Source organism: Mus caroli, unplaced genomic scaffold (assembly GCF_978045245.1).
Source record: "Mus caroli unplaced genomic scaffold, Mus_caroli_1 scaffold_8, whole genome shotgun sequence".
Lineage (NCBI taxonomy): Eukaryota > Metazoa > Chordata > Mammalia > Rodentia > Muridae > Mus > Mus caroli.
This window is the reverse complement of record NW_028227263.1, coordinates 44,020,956-44,037,453: the sequence shown is the minus strand read 5'-3', so window position 1 is coordinate 44,037,453 and position 16,498 is coordinate 44,020,956. Positions and strand designations below refer to the sequence as shown.

General features: G+C 41.1%; 1 protein-coding gene across 4 annotated transcripts in view; it reads left to right on the top strand.

The window, feature by feature from the left end:
- Stim1 (stromal interaction molecule 1) overlaps nucleotides 1-16,498 on the top strand; it is a 167,324-nt gene that overhangs the window by 77,794 nt on the left and 73,032 nt on the right. For all 4 annotated transcript variants that reach the window (XM_021166503.3, XM_021166505.2, XM_021166502.3 and 1 more), the window contains one exon: nucleotides 8,786-8,916. In XM_021166503.3, the coding sequence (XP_021022162.1) occupies nucleotides 8,786-8,916 (131 nt within the window). The remainder of the gene's footprint in view (nucleotides 1-8,785; nucleotides 8,917-16,498) is intronic.

Sequence of the window (16,498 nt, the reverse complement as noted above, 5' to 3'; positions counted from 1 at the left end):
TTTAGTAGTGATTCTCTGGTAAGCCAGTGAACAGCACATCCAGGAAATCTGAGTCCATCTTCCTATTGCTATGGAAACTGGAATCCACATTGGTTTTTTATTTATTTATTTTTTTACTATGGTTAGTGTGTGCTTGATTCCTCAGTATTAATGTCTTCAAAGCATTTGTCACTGTGCTTTTGGCACGGTTGTGATTGAGCTGTGATAGTTGCTGGAACCAGCCTCATTTCTAAACCAGGTGTAGGTTATAGACCTGCTTATAGACCTGCTTCTTCATCCTCACAAGTCAGGACTGATTTCTGAAGGTCAGGCCTCTACTGCAAAGGCCATCCCAATCAAGAGAGCTAAGGGGTGTAACCCACTGGTTGTGTGTGTGTATAATATATATTTTCCACTGATAGTTTAAACACTTTTTGTTAGCACTGTGCACAGTCTCTCTCTGGGCCTTTCCTTAGGTCTCTAATGCATTTCTAAAACTTTTCTCAGTAGAAATCTGTCTTGAGTTGTCTTTAATTATGTTTTTGGCTATCCCAGACTCTGACAAGTGTTGGCTAGGGCACAAGAATGTTGGGTCAGCCTCCAAGTCAGAGAACTTGGGGTAGTTTTTGAGCAAGTGTGTTGATTTAATTCCTCTGAGACTGGCCTTTTTTCTTGGCATAGACAGCTTTAGCATATAAAGACCTGTGGCATGTGTACCCCAAAGCTGGGAAAAGCAAATCTTCAAAGAATGTATACAACTTTAAGTTATTCTTACATCAGAAACTGTGTTGCCTAGTGCTTGGCTAGATACAGGGGAACACGAGAAAAATCAAAGGCTGCTCTGGTAAAGTAGAACACAGAGAACTGACAAATGAACAACTAACATTGCTGTAGGGTTACTGCTTTTCAAAGGACCTTGCTGATTTTTCGGATAAAACTAATCCTGCCTAATAGTAGCTGATGCTTGTAATCCCAGTACTTAGGGAGCTGAGAGAGAATTGCCATGAGATATATATTGAGTTCAAGCCTGGAACACATAGTGAGTTTAAGGCTACCTATGACCCTGTCTCAAACAAACAAACACATAAAGCAAATAACAGGGTGGGAGAAAGAGAGAAAAATGAATGCTTAGGCATAGTAGTCAACATGTATGAAAGAATTTAAAGATGCACATTTGCCATTTCTGTAATTCAGAATGTGTTTCAGGAATTCAGAGGGTAAGCATAGAGGAGATCCTGGAGGTCAGAAAAGGGTTTTATTATTTTGACTTCCTAGTGCCTTTAACTAGCTTGACTAGTTCTGATTTCAATAATTTGTTGCTTAAAAGTGTTAAGTGAAAAGCTGAAATGAACTGGGGACAGATACTTTTAAACCAGTCAGGAAGGATACAGAGACAAAAGCCAGGAAAATGGGCTGCTTAGCAGTAGTTACAGTTCTGAGAGACTGAGGAAAAGGCAAAAGCAATTAGAATGCAGAAGGAACCCATGACACTGAGGTCCTGGCCTGCTTGGTAGGAACTCCCTGTAGGGATTAACCATTTTCTTTTTGAAGAAGGCTACTTGTGAGAGCAAAGTTTGAAGAAAAAAAAAAGGAGGGGAAGAATGTAGCTGTAGAGGCTACGGCGGCTTAGTGAGGCCTTGCCATCCAGCGGAGGCTCAGGTTTGCTTCTCTTTTCTTACGGGCGTCTCCTCTTCCCTCGTTCTTACAGAGTGCCAGAGCTAATATTCTTCTCTAGTGACCTGTCAACTTGTTTTTAAAACCTAGCGAGAAAGTGAGAAAGGAACTTTTGGCCACTTTTTACCAGAGAGTAAATTGGTCAGTGTTTGGATTAGATCTTTCCAGATACTTGGTACCTTTTTCAAAGCATTATAATACAGGCACACAAAGATTGCAAAGTAGCTAGAGGAAACTGTATTCAAAAGCAAAGCAATTGTACAGATCAAAATACTCTGTAACCAAGTAGTCAGTCACCCGAGTAAGAAAGTACTTAAGTACTTAAGTTATTGTCTGGGGCTTCCTTTTATGGTCTAGGAGAAGGAGTTTGGTTATTAGGAGGCACAACCACGGTGGTTCTCTATTTTGATTGACATACTGCATACTGACAACTCACACCCCCACCCTGTACAAGCCCTTTCTACATCACCCCAACTCCTCCTCACAAATCTTTCACTTGATTTTTTAGTTTTGTGATTCACGAAGATTAACCAGAGCCATCTTTGAAGCTGTGAGACTAGAGCTATCTATTAGAACTCGGTACTCTCAGCAATGGGTATACAACTGATGACAGTGGTTCACCCTTTCTTAGACTCTATCATTGACCAATAGTTCAGAGGTAAAGAGCAGTGTGTCATGAGACCCCCACCCTCTTTCCTTGACTTATTGGGTCTTATGTGGGCCCAGTGCAAGCTACTACAATTGTTAGGAATTAATGGTTAACCAGGTCTACAGAATAGCATTTTGTAGCCCTTCACTCTATTTTCTGGTTTTTAAAAACTTTCTGGACTCTCTTCAACAATGTTCCCTGAGCTTTAAAGGGGCTGGTATAAGGCCCACAATCATTGCTTAGATTTTGCATCTTGGGCAGCCAGTATTCTCTGCATTCACTGCCCTTCAGTATAGGGAGAGGCTTCTCTGATTTAGGCTGGGAACAGCTTTTGTCTATGTGTATAAGCAGAGGTATTTAGAAGACAGTTTGCTGATATATCAACAATAGGTTTAGAGCTTGGGCCTGTGACCTCTCTAGACCTGGGTTGTTAGCTGGGCTTACAATACTAGCTGTAGGGTGCCTATTTACTTCCCTGACTCTACTCCCCAAACAGGCCTTAAATGCAATCAGAGGGAAGTTGGTCATGCCCACCACAGTCAAGCCTTTATTGTGCTGGTGAGCATATACTGCCTGGCAATGTTGTTTTGAGATGGAATCTTATTGCTTATTGTTGGCTGGCCTGGAACTTGCTATATAGACTAGGCTGGTTAACTGGTGGTGGTTCTCTTGGCTCAGATTATAAGTGTGCACCATTGTACCTAGATAATACATCAGATATCAAGTTACTATGCTGAATTCTTATGGCTTTCATTGCTTGGATTATCCTCCCTTCTGTTCCCACCATCTTTGATCTGTACTTTAAGTGCATGCGTGCGTGTGTGCCTGTGTGTGTGTGTTCCTGTGTGTGTGTGTGCCTGTGTGTGTGTGTTCCCATACCATTGTGAGGAAGGTAGAGGGTGGCATCAGGCTTGCTATGTAGAGTAGGCTGGCCTGGAACTTGTGGTGCTCCCCCTACTTCTCTGTCCTGAATGCTGGGATTATAGGCTTGTGCAACCACTCTGTTTTTGATAAATGACCCCTGGGAGAGAAGTAAGCTCTCGGAGTTTTGAATCTTGGGTTATTACTGTCAGTGCTGCTTGAAAAACTGAAGGCAGCCCCAGTTTTGTTCAGAGGAAAGGCTCTAAAGCTCTTCTGGATTCCTGCCTCCTGCTGAGAACTGGGTCTCTTCGTGGACACGAGGACATGGTGTTCTAATAAGTGCAGGAACATCTCTCAAATTGGCTGGATTGTACACATCCCAGTGACCTGATCTTTCTCCTTGGTGACTAGACTTGCTATGTGTTTCACTGGGGACCTTTCCCCTCTCAACACTAAATCTGTATCCATAGTCTTCATATCTCTAGTCAGTCCACTCATCTACTCTGCCCTGCTCATCTCCACTTTAGTTTCCTTGTAACTTTGTCTCTGAAACTTCTGTTTCTTGACCAGATCTGAGAGTCTTCCCAGGGTTAATATTCTCAGTCTGAAACTTTTGATCTCTTTCTGAGGGCAAGGGTTTATCTCTTCATTCAGTTAGCCAGCCAGCATTTGCTGATTTCATGCTTGACATGGAGAATGTTAGCAGTGATGATAGACTGGACTCTCGGGAATAAAATGAGTTAAACTTGGTTCTTGCCCTTTTCTGGATGTGGCATGTGAACAACGCGGAACATGAAAATTCATATGCTGGAACTATGTACAAAGCGCTATGAAGCATGGGACAGTGAGCAGTACATGACTAACTCTGCCTTGGGGAGAGAACTTCGAATTTCCTCTGGAATAGTAAGAATAGTAAGAGGCTGCTTATGTCTTAAAGGATTCGGCTCTCTCATTCCATCATGTGAGCTCCAGATACCTAACTCTGAATTCCCTCCTGAAGGTTGAGGAGTGAGACTGAAAGTCTCTTAGCCTTGGCTTGGCCTTTCTTATGACCAGCTCCCATCCTGATGCTGCTCAGAGGTTGCATTAGGATATGCCATCAGCATACAAAGATACCCTTATCATTTTGAAAAATTACAAGGAGTTTAGGAGATGTATGTCTGAAAATAGCAATGGAGATTAATATGTATGCACATGTAAATACATGCTGTGTTCAAGGGACATAATTTAATAAAGCTCTGCTTCCTGGAGAAGATTGATGGTTATCTGAAGGGAAAGCACCAGAAAAGGGCATCAGAATCCCTGGAACCTGAGTTAACAAATAGTTCTTAGTGTCCATGGAGGTGCTGAGAATCAAACCTCAGTCCTCTGGAAGAACAGCCAGTGCTCTTAACTGGTGAGCTTTCTTCTCAGCTCCCCTGACCCCTTTAAGACTAGGTCTTATTTTGAATTTCAAGCTGACTTGAAACTGGTGGTGAGCTGCTTCCTGGCATTCTATGGTTATAGGCTTGAGTATTAGTAACCAACATGACATTTTTTTGGAAACTGAACGAAATGAATGTTTTACTTGAAGGAAAACAACTGATAATATTTGCTGCCAATTGTAAAATTCCCAATTTTTAAGTGAAAATTAAGTTTCTGAAAATTTATATCAGTTACTGTGTGTTTGATAGCTTTTCTGATTAAATCACTGGTGACATTAATGATTATGATTATTTTGATATTGTCTAAATAGAATGTGTCAACATTTGAATATTCTGCATAACCTAGATCCCAGCATTTCCCAATGAGCTGTGTATCATATTACAAAACCATGCATATATAAAAAGATTCATTCAAAGTACAAGATAGACCAATGAATATGAATGTTACAGAGTTCAACAAGTTTATTCATATAGTTTCAGATTTGCAGGTAGTCTTAAACTAACCCTGACCACGTATCAAGTTTAGATACAAAAGCAGAGAATAGCCATAGTTTTTATCTGAAGAAGCTAATAAAATAACTCCCTCCCCTTTCCAACTATATGTCTGTGTTTGATCCTCAGTGAAAGCTGTATTACAACAGCTTAAATGTGAAAGTAGATACAAAAATGTGAAGCAGTCCTCCCCTTCTCATGAAGATGTTTTCAGAAAATCTTTTTACAGTCTCAGATATCTAGGCAGGCCTAAATTCAGTATGTAGCTAAGGATGGCCTTGAACTTCTGATCTTCGTGCTTCTCCCCCCTCAAGAGCTGAGATTGCAGGCTTTGCGCACTCTACCAACTGACCTGCATTTTCCAGCCCAGAAAACATAATTAGTTTTCACAAGCATGCTGTTTTCCTTAACTTGTTAGGAACATCATTGTATATATGTATGGTGTGTATGTGTGCATGTGTGTGTACATGTGCACACATGCAAGCTTATGTCCAGGCTTACACATGCCATGGCTCGTCTAGAGACCAGAGGGTGAAACTTTCAGAACTTAGTTTTCTTTGTTCCATGTAAGTTCTGGGAATTGAAGTCAGGTCATCGGCTTACACAGCAAGCAGCTTTACCCACTGAACTGTCTTGTTGGCCCTCTGGTAGACACCAGATAAATATCAAACAGTTCTTTGGGATTAAAAAATTTGACTAAAAAGTTTGGGTATGGTGGTACACACCTTTAATCCTAGCACTTGGGAGGCAGAGGTTGGTAGTTCAAGGCCAGCTGGTTTACAAAGTGAGTTCCAGGACAATCAGAGCTGTTAAACAGAGAAATCCTGTCACAAAACAAAACAAAACAAACAAATGAAAAAGAGTTTGACTATATACAGAAGTCATGAGACTAAAAGTTCAAGAACTTGGGCCTAGGCCTTGATCTTCTTTTTGCTTCTAGTTATTTTCTTTTGTTCTCCCTAGAGTTAATATATTAAGGTATTCTTTAAATATTTTTTTTTCAGAGCATCTTATCAAGAAATTAGACTTTGGTTGCTGCTAGGGATGTGCTGACCTTAATTTGTGGAGATCACAGTCAAGCGGCATAATGTTAAAAAGACAGTTGTAGCACTGTGTGATGTAGCACTGTGTGATGTAGATGTTACTAGTGATGCAAGTAAACGTGGAGGGAGTTCAGGTCATTGTTAGAGTCTTACACTGAATCAGTGTCTAGTCACTTAGAACGGGTGTCTTAAATCTTTCCCATATGTGACCTCTTTTTGCTTGAGATATTTTATGTAACTCCAGTTGTACAAGTATACAAAGCTGGGATTCTACTTCACACCTGTTCCAGCTTGGGGAAACAGAAACAGTAGGATGCCTGGGGCTGGCTAGCCACCTAGCCCAACAGAATTGGTGAACATCAGTTTCAGTGATAGACTGTCTCAAAAAAATAAGGCTTACGCTTGTAATTCCAGCACTCTGGAGGTACAGGTAGGCAGGTCCTTTTGAGTTTGAGACCAGCCTGGTCTATATAATAAGTTCTGGGTTAGCTAAGCTACATAGCAAGACCTTGTCTCATCCCTTCTCCCCCCCAAAGTCTGAAATCTGAGCCGAGGTATTTTCAGGCAAGTGTTTCTTGGAGTTGTGTGGTGTGATGGCCTGCACTATGCAAAGTCAGCATGTCGTGCGTTCAGAACCAAGGCTGCAGTGAAGTTTCACAGCCCAGTATGGTAACACCTCAGAGTCATTATGCATTTTATTTTGAATTAATTTTTGGTCATTGCATGTTCAGAGCCTTTTTGTCTTGCCACCTTTTGCATTTCAACTCCCACATTCAGTTATGTAACCAACAATTTAAGAAGCTGTGACGCAAGTGGCAGGGCTAATCACTCACATTCAGAGAGAACTGAGGCTGCTTTGATTCTTCTAATTCTGTCAGGAAAAGTCAGTTATGTGAAGATGGAAATTATTCACCTGCTGATCGAGAAGGGAGAAAGAATATTGGAAATGTATTGAATATCAGATTATTTTCAAAATTATTTATTTATTTATTTATTTATTATTTTATGTAACAACAGGATCTCATGTCATCCAACCTGGCTTTGGTTTCCCTAAGTAGTCAAGACTCCCAGTGCTCCTGATTCTGTTATTATGCCTGGGCAACACCATGCCTAGTATGAGAGGTGCTTTAATGAATACACACACAAATTCTCACAAAAAGTGCATTTAGCAGATTATTACTTCATTTTGCAGATGAGAAAAGGAGGTGGGAAATAGTTCAACCACTGTCTAATGCCACGTAGTTTATAGTTGATTAAGGATGAAATTTTGTTTTTTATTTGTTTTTTATTTTATTTTTTTGATTTTTCAAGACAGGGTTTCTCTATGTAGCCTTGGCTGTCCTGGAACTCACTCTGTAGACTAGGCTGGCCTTGAACTCAGAAATCCGCCTGCCTCTGCCTCCCAAGTGCTGGGATTAAAGGCATGCACCACCACACCCGGTTTAAGGATGGAATTTTGGTGTATGTGTTTTTGACATTTAATTCAGGATTCTTTCATTGTAGTAAAAAAAATGTATTGATAAATGAGTAGATCTCTTATGGTATTCCAGATGGCTGTGGGAAGCTTGCTGTGTGGAAGATACAGAAAAGGTCTCAGGGAGGACAAGGAGACAGCTTAGGAAATGCTCAGATGAAGGAATTATTTGTAAATTTTGGCTGACATGGTTTTCTGGATATGGTTCTAACACTATGTGGGACATCAAACTTTTGTCCTCTCTTAGCCTCATCCCCTTAATCCTCTATGCTAGAGGTTGCCAGAAGCAAAGGTCACCTGTCTGTCTGCTCAGGTTACATATCAGAGCCTGTTGGTAGGAATACAAATGTCTTGCAGTTGCCATAGGCCTTTGGGGAAAGTGCTGGGTGACCTTAGAGAATGTCCAGCCTTAAGGCCTTTGGTCACTGGAGCCTGGTAAACTATTTCCATTATTTTAAAAAGCCTACTAAATCTGCATAACACTTATGAAAGCATTATATGTACCTTTAGTGACAAAGTAAGAGGCTGAGTCCCTAGGTGGGCTCAGAGGAGAGGCTTCTGTGGATAGGCTATAGCAGGACTAAGGGTAAATCTGAAGAGACTGGACTGGAGGATAGGAAGGACAATAAAAGTCACCTACCTTTATTGATGTGTGAGGTTTGCCTAGTTAGGCTATGGTCGATATTATATGTGTTTCTAATGACAAAGTAAACAAAAAGGAAAACTACAACATTTAGTTAGACATTCGAATTGCTTTAGTGCTAAAAACATTATATGAATTTACATTTGTTTATTTGACCAATAATTATATTTAAATAACATAGTTCCTTGATTATTAGTGAGTACAACCCTTTTTTCCTGTATGTATTGTCCCTTTGGTTTTCCACTCTGACTTTTAAGATATCTCTTTGTGCTGTTGTCAGTGTCCTAGAGCAGGCCTAGCCCTAAGTTAGACTGGCCTGCTGGAGAGTATGAGGATGCTAAAGCATTGCTTCTGTATGGGGAAGCGCAACACAGTTTCCAAGAGATGGGTGAAGGTTGGATGATGCGCTCCCGTCACTGTATATGTAGCTGATTAAAATGCTTCTATGAGGAGTCAGGAACTGGAAGCTAAGATTGCTGACACAAGAGACTGGTGGGGGCTGAGTGGCATCTCTGAGTAATGGTGTCCCTTGGTTTTTCCATACAGAGTTTTGCCGGATTGACAAGCCCCTGTGCCACAGTGAGGATGAGAAGCTCAGCTTTGAGGCCGTCCGCAACATCCATAAGCTGATGGATGACGATGCCAATGGTGATGTGGATGTGGAAGAAAGTGATGAGGTAATCTTTCTTACCTTCTATGGCTCTTCCCTCTGTGTGTGAAATGATCCCTGAAAGCTGCCTAGACTAATCTGTGTGGAAAGACGGCCTCTGCTTGTTGCCTTCTAGGAATTAATTCCTGTCAGGTGGGATGATGCCCAGCAGAACAGGTCTCCGTTTGCTGACTGGTGGATAGCATAACACTGACCTAACTATTTGGGAGGGAAGGGGATTCCTCCGATGGTCTCACAGTCTCTAGTTTCCCTGGGTCTTTAATGTGGTCTTGCTGTGGAAAGAGAATGTTAATCTGTATTCAGCCTTCTGTTGGTATGTGAGAAAGAAGGCAAACTCCTCATAGTTCCTGACTCCTCATAGAAGCATTTTAATCAACAACATATGCAGATCCCACCTTTTGGGGTTTTATATTCTTATTTGGGAGGAAGAAGCAAATCTCAGGATGGTCAGTCTATCTTTAAAGGCATAGTTTACAGAAGCCAGGTAATAAGAACTAAAGAAAGAAAACTCTTAAAGAGAGCTGCTTGACTGTTGTACTTTGGCATTACTGTAGTTCCAGGTCAGCAGAGCCCAGAGTAAAGAATCATCACGTAGGAAAGATGTGAAGGTTTCTTATTTCAAGCTCAACACAAACCAGCAGTTTGTTGAAGCTACAAGGCCATGCTAAATCTTCAATAGTCACATAGTGTACATTAGGACAGAGAAGCCTAGTCTCTTCTTTTTGTAAATAGTCTACCTTTGAGTCTGCAAAAGAAGCAACTGGTTTCTGGTTGTTGTGACAAAATATCTGAGAAAACTGACTGAAGGAGGGAAGGATTTATTGTAGCTCATTGTTTGAGAATTGTTTCCGGGCTGTAGTTAGGTAGACTAATCATTTTAAGGAGCACATGACAGAACCGAGGTCCCCACATCATGGCAATTAGAAAACAGAGAGAACAGAACGCGGTCTTCTTAGGTTATACCCATACACACCACTGTATTTCCTACAACTATATTATTAATCCACCAGAACAATAATCCATTGATAAGCCTGAGCTTTTGTGATCTAATCATTTCTCAGTGATGAGACTGGTCAATTATCACATTAAACCCCTGACATTGAAGTAATATATTTGACTTCAAATACAGAAGGAGTTGAGAGGTCAGATTTTGAAAATGACAAATTGGCTGAGCATTGTGGTTCAGCCTGCACATGCCTAGTCCTGTTCATACCCAGCACTCTGGATGTGGAGGAAAGAGGATCAAGCCGAGTCTGCCAAGGCTACGGCTACATTAGACCTTCTCTAAAGCAAATGATAATGAAAACTGTGGAACTAGTTGTCATTGATTGATCTTTTACTCTACGTGAGACAGCAATAAGCTCTTTACATAGTTACTCTAATATTCTTAACAGTCTTCGGAAATTGGTTTTATTATTAGGGAACTGAGATGCTAGAAAGTCTTAACATTTATTTAAAGATACATACTAAATTTGGGCCTCTATCTGATTTCAAAGCCCATGCTGTTATGTATTGTATTGTTTCCTTTATTTTAAATGTAGAACAGGGCCAATTAAAAGCCAGGTTTATTTTTCTGGGATAAATAATTGCTTAATAGTTAGAGATATTTTGTTATAGAGGAGATCGGCTCATTAAATATTGAATCCTCTGTCATTGAAGACAGGGCAAGTAGAAAACAGCATTCTGCTAATTGATTGGTAGAGGGGATTCTTCTGTAAAGATCAATAATGTGTAAGGAATTGAAGGGTGACTAAAGGTAGAATTTGAACAGACTAGGAGTGGTCGGGCACCTGAGCTGCAGAGACAGCATGATGCACGTATAGCTGTGGTGAGAGCACAGTGGAGCGGGTTGGTTAAACCAAGGAACCAATCGCTGAACTAAAGATTGGCAAGGAACATGGGGCCCCAGATGCTTTGTATTTATTGAGTCTGGTAATTAGAAGCTAAACAGGCCCAACAACTATGGGCAAGGCATTTACATTTTTAGTCTTATCTAGAAATATTACTGGCCTTCAGGGGACCATGTTCCTGTTAGGAAAGAGGTCGAGAAATATCCTGATCATTTTTCTAGCATTGCCTGGAGACTGGAGAATGAAGAGCTCAGCAACTGAAAAAGTGATGTAGTAAGGGCTGGAGAGAGGGCTAGAGGTCAAGAGCGCTTGTTGCTCTTACAGATGACCAGGGTTTAGCTCTAAGTATCAACGTGGGGGCTTACAACTGTCTGTAACTCTCGTTCCAGGGGATCCAACATCCTCTTGACTGCCACAGGTACAATGCAGGGAAAACAGATATTCAAACACAGAAAATAAGTAAATCTTTTTTTATTTTTTGAAAAGTAATGTAACAGCACATGGGAGGCAGAAGCAGGAGGATCTCTGTGAATTTGCGGCCAGCCTGGTCTAAAGAGTGAGATCCTGTCTCAAAAATAATGTTGATATAATACAAGCTCTGCACATTTCTGAATATCTTTGTCAACACTCCTCCTTTTTTCACATTCTGTTGAGTTGCTTTGTCAAAGAGGAAAGGAAGAAAATGTTCTCTTAGAGGAATCCTAGAGGAATGTTACCACAACAAAAATCTCATCAGCACAAACTGTTCTAAAATAACACAAACGCTGTCACCCACTTTCGCACCCCAGTGGTGAGATGATGTTCTTTTTCAGCACAGCTTCTGCCTTGCCTGGGCTGCCCTCTTCTCACTGTAACCTCAGATCTCTGTGGTTAGAGGTTAGAGGTTCACTATTGTGCAGTTTCATGGTCACTTGTCATCTTGAGACCTAGAGTGAGAAACTAGTAAAACTGTGTGTGCTTCATTTGTCTAAACATGTGTGAGACAGAGTGGCGTTCAGGATCTAGCTAGAAAGTTAGGTAGATATAGCAGAGCTGAGGTAATGGTGGTAAGGTGGTGTAGAAAAATTCCTGTTGCACTGGTTGCCAGAGACCTCAGACTTTTGTGACCTATCTAAGCATACTGCAGATTATCCAGGAAGTCTGAAAGGATTAAAACCTCATTTAAGCCAGGTGTGCTGTCACAAGCCTGTGATCCCAGATACTTGAAAAGCTGAGGAAGGAAGCAAGTTCAAGGCCTGCCTGGGCTTACAGAGTTTAGAACTAGTCTGGGTAACTAAGTGAGTGAAAATTAGTAAAAGAGCTTGGGATATATATCACAGTGGTAGTTTGCTAGCATGCATGAAGTACTAGGTTTAATCTCTAGTACACCTTCTCCCAAAGCCCACTTTATTCTGCCTCATACTGGTAAGTTTTTCAGATAACCAAAAGAACTGAAAGGTTTACCTCAGTGCTAAGTTTTAAAATTTTTTTGATGCTTTGGCCTCATGAATGCTAGGTAATTGCTCTGCCTCTGAGCCACATTCCACAACTCATTTTGTGTGTTTTGTTGAGATACGAACAGGCTTCTGCTCTGAAGCTTGGGTATGCCTGGTTCTGATTATTAGCCTAGGCAGACCTCAAACTCAAAAGTCCTCCTGCCCCTGGCTCCACAGTCCTTGAATTACAGGTGTGAACCACCATTGCCGGGCAGGAATGGTTTCTTAGTAAGTCAAGGGTTTTTCTAAGCTAGCAGTATGGGAACTCCTGAGCTGGTAATGAAACTATCTATAGGTAAAGGATTTGCTTAATGTTAGATTATCCTGATAGTCTAAGGTAAACTATAAAAATACTATCTTACTTTAGTTAGACTAGATTCTTTTAAAAATAACTGTTCTGGTTATACGTGTATGTGTGTGTGTGTGTGTGTGTGTGTGTGTGTGTGCACATGTATGTCTACTTAGGATATGTATGTGGAAGTCAGAGGACAGTTTTCAGGACTTGGTTCTCCCCTTCCTTCCTATATGAGTCTAAGCTGTTGAACTCAGGCTATCAGGTGTGACCTCTGAGCCATCTTATTGGGACCTCTGTGGTTCCCCCTCCCCCGCCCAGATAGAGTTTTATGTATCCTAGGAGATTTACTGAGAAAGACACCAGTGGGTGACTGCTTATGCTTGGGAGAGAAACAGCAAAGAATTAAGTGGGTAGCAGATTTTTAAAAAATTATTTATTCATTTTTATTTTATGTACATTGGTATTCTGCCTGCTTGTATGTGTGAATGAGGATGTCCGATCCCCTGAAACTGGAGTTACAGACTGTTGTGAACTGTTATGTGGGTGCTGGGAATTGAACTCAGGTCCCTTTTGAAGAACAGACAATACTCTTAACCACTGAGTGATTTCTTTGGCCCCAAGGCAAGCTTTATATAAGGTTTCTCAGTGGGTAGATGGGTGGGTGGGTGGGAGCTTTCCAGGGTGGCTAGGGAATTGGTGGATTTTGTGGTCCTGTTCTTGGACTTTTTGTTCTCTCTGTTGGGAGGAGCTTAGCCTCCTGTGTCTCAAGGGGTGGGAAAGGCATTACAGGGGTCAGCATGGGTGGTGCTGGCCACTTTTAATTCAAACTCACTGACATGGAAGTCACTAACCCAAGCTGGCCTCAAACTTGTGATCCTCTTGCCTCAGCCTCCTAAGTACTTGGATGTCTCCCATTAAAAAATGAAGTCTGTTGTACACAACAGATAAATCTTATCAACATTGTGCTGAGTGGAAGAAACCAGTGTAAAAAATTATATGTGAGAACTTTGGCTTGATGGTGCATGTCTAAGATCCCAATACTTCTTAGGTCAGGTAGAAGCAAAGATTGCTTCAAATTTGAGACCAGTCTCAAAAAAAAAAATCCTGTATCAAAAAAAAAAATGATAGTGAGTCCATTTATATAACATTGTGTGAAAGGTAAAGTAAGTTCACTAAGTCTGTAAAGACGATCAGTGGAACTAGGGTTTGTGAGTATAGGGGAAGTTTGATAGCAAAGGTTCGTATTATGGAATTTTGGGTATAATAGAATTTCTCTGTGTACACCCAGGTTGTAAGAGTTATTATTACAAGTCTAAATATATATTAAAATTCATAGGGATATACACAAACTCAAAAGCTTATTTAGTCATGTTAAATAAAAAATGGTTTCCCTGCATGCTAGCAGCCTTATCCAGAGAGGCTTCTTTTTGAAATGGTGGATGCTGAGATGCATGGATGCTCAGGTACTGAGCCGAGGTGATGGCTGAGTGCTCAGTCAGTCCTATGAACCAGGAGTTCATAGGGCTAAACAGGACATTTACTCCACTTCCTCTAAGGCCTGAGGATTGTTGTGGAAGTGGTCAAGGGGGAGATGTAAGAGCCAGGAGATCAGAAGAAGGGCTACAAAATGCTGTGTTCTGGGCAGACCATGCCACTGTAGTCATGACCCCACTGAAGCTATGACTGCCTGAGAGATGACTCCATAGGTAAAGGCACTCGTAAAGGCTGTGGAAGCCTGGCAACCTAATTCTACTCCTGGAACCCACATAATGGTGGAAGAGACTGGCTTGATAAAGTTGTACTTTGACCTCCAAACACAAGCTGTGTGTATTTACAGTGTGGCACCTCACTCCCATCATGCACACACACAGAATCAAAGAAGGCCTCATGAGCCCTATGAACTCATGGTTCATAGCCACTGGTGGATTCTTGGGGATGGACTCACTGAGGAGTCCACCAGGCACAAATGGATAGTTCCAAACCTATGGTCACGCAGATGATCTTGGATAAACTTAGTGGGTCTTAAACAACAACAACACCCAAAGAAAATAAAAAACTAGAACGTAGGAAAGGAACTTAGGGCAGGGAGGTGCAAGGGAGATTAGAATAATGGTTTTCAGTAATCAGAATTTATTTCATACACGTACGAAACTGTTTTTGCCAGAGTGGTTAATAACAAGGAAGTAGGCATTACAGAGCAAGGGCATGAACTTATAGGGGCTACTACTTCTCTAGAAGCCTATATGTTTTGTTTAAAGGTCTGGCTTCAATAAAGGATCTGAATGAGATCTAATTTTTTCTGTATAAATCCATAAGGTTGGAGGAACTTAAACACAAAGATACATTATAGCACTGCTAGAGACATACTTGGACTTGGCAGAGTAGAAACGGACCTCTTGGGACTTGAGAGATGGGTCACTAGTTAAGAGTACTGGGCTTGATTCTTAGGGCAGGCTTTGAGTATTGATAGCTGCTACCAAGTACTTGGACTGTGGAACTAAACCCTGAAGAGAACTATCAGCAAGAGCATTTTCGATAATCCAAAGGGTTGGCAGGAATTGAGACGTGTTGGGAAGTAGTATGTAGGAAGAGAAGAGGGGGTTCAGTTAGTAGCAGAGTTATATGTAAAAATTATGACCATGGTTACTAATAATTGATATTCCTCTTCAGGTGTTGTGTCTCATTTTCTTATAGCCAGGTAACTGTACACAAGCTTGCCTTGCCACTAGTCTCTTCCTTCCTAACGCCTCTTGTATCCACTGCCAGTAATCTCCAAAGCTAGATTGTAGTTCTGTGTCTCCTGTGTGGTCTCTTCCTAACATTCCATCCCTTCAGATCTGGCCTAACAGATCAGCCGCTGTTAGATTCTCTAGACACATGTCCTACCACTTTGGTCTCGCTCTGCTCTTATTTGTGTCATAGACATTTCAGACTACTTCCTGGCCCTTTCTCTTCTCAGCAAGTGTTCCTCCCATCCCTTTGTCTGTGTCATATTAGCTCTCATTTGGAATAAGCCAACCACTCAAGCAAAGATGGATAACTTCCTGCAGTGTGCCAGGCTCAAGTTAGCCACACTGCTGAGGTGTGTTGTCATGGTATGAGATGGCTAATTTGAAGTCCGTTTTGTTGATGGTGGTGATTTTTCTATTGTTCTTTTGTGTGTTTTGGTGCTGGGGATTATTAGGTCAATCCATGCCTGGCTGTTCCAGGCAGTTGCTTTATCACTAACTGAAACCCCCAGAACGTAATTTGGAATTCTTGCTATACAGGCTAGCTCTCACTAACTGTAACTGTAACATCATATTAGGAAAGGGAGAAAAAACAAAGATCTAGCACCTATTGTGTGCCAGATATCGTGCTTGTGGCTTTGTATACATTAAATTCTGATAATAATCTTGAAAATAGTTGTTCTCTTTAAGTAGTTGGGGAAATTCCTTCAAAGTGAAAGTTTTGTTTTTGTTTTTTTCCTGAAGATCACATAGCCAGTAAATAGCAAAGACAAGTTTTGAAAACAGGCCTATTTGAATCTATTCTTTCTGATGATGATAATAATTGAGTCTCTTCTGTGTTCCTGGTATTATACAAGGTGCTTTCTATGCATTAGTCATTAAATACTTGCATAAATTTCATAAGCTACCTACCAATTGCTAATGAAGAAAGAGGCTGTAATTTTCAAAGTTTTTAAAGGGGCAAAGTCAGGTCTAATTTTGGCTTCAGATGTGGAAAAGTTTAACAACTAATACCACCCCCACCACCACTTCCTCCTCCTCCTCTTCTTCCTCTTCCTCCTCCTCTTCTTCCTCTTTCTCTTCTTCCTCCTCCTCTTCCTCTTCCTCCTCCTCATCATCTCTTTCTTTCAGACACTGGCTGTGTTGTGTAGTGTCATCTGAGAGAAGAAACCTCAATTAGGAAAATACCTCTATAATATCCAGCTGTACAGCATTTTCTTAATTTGTGTTGAAGGGGGGC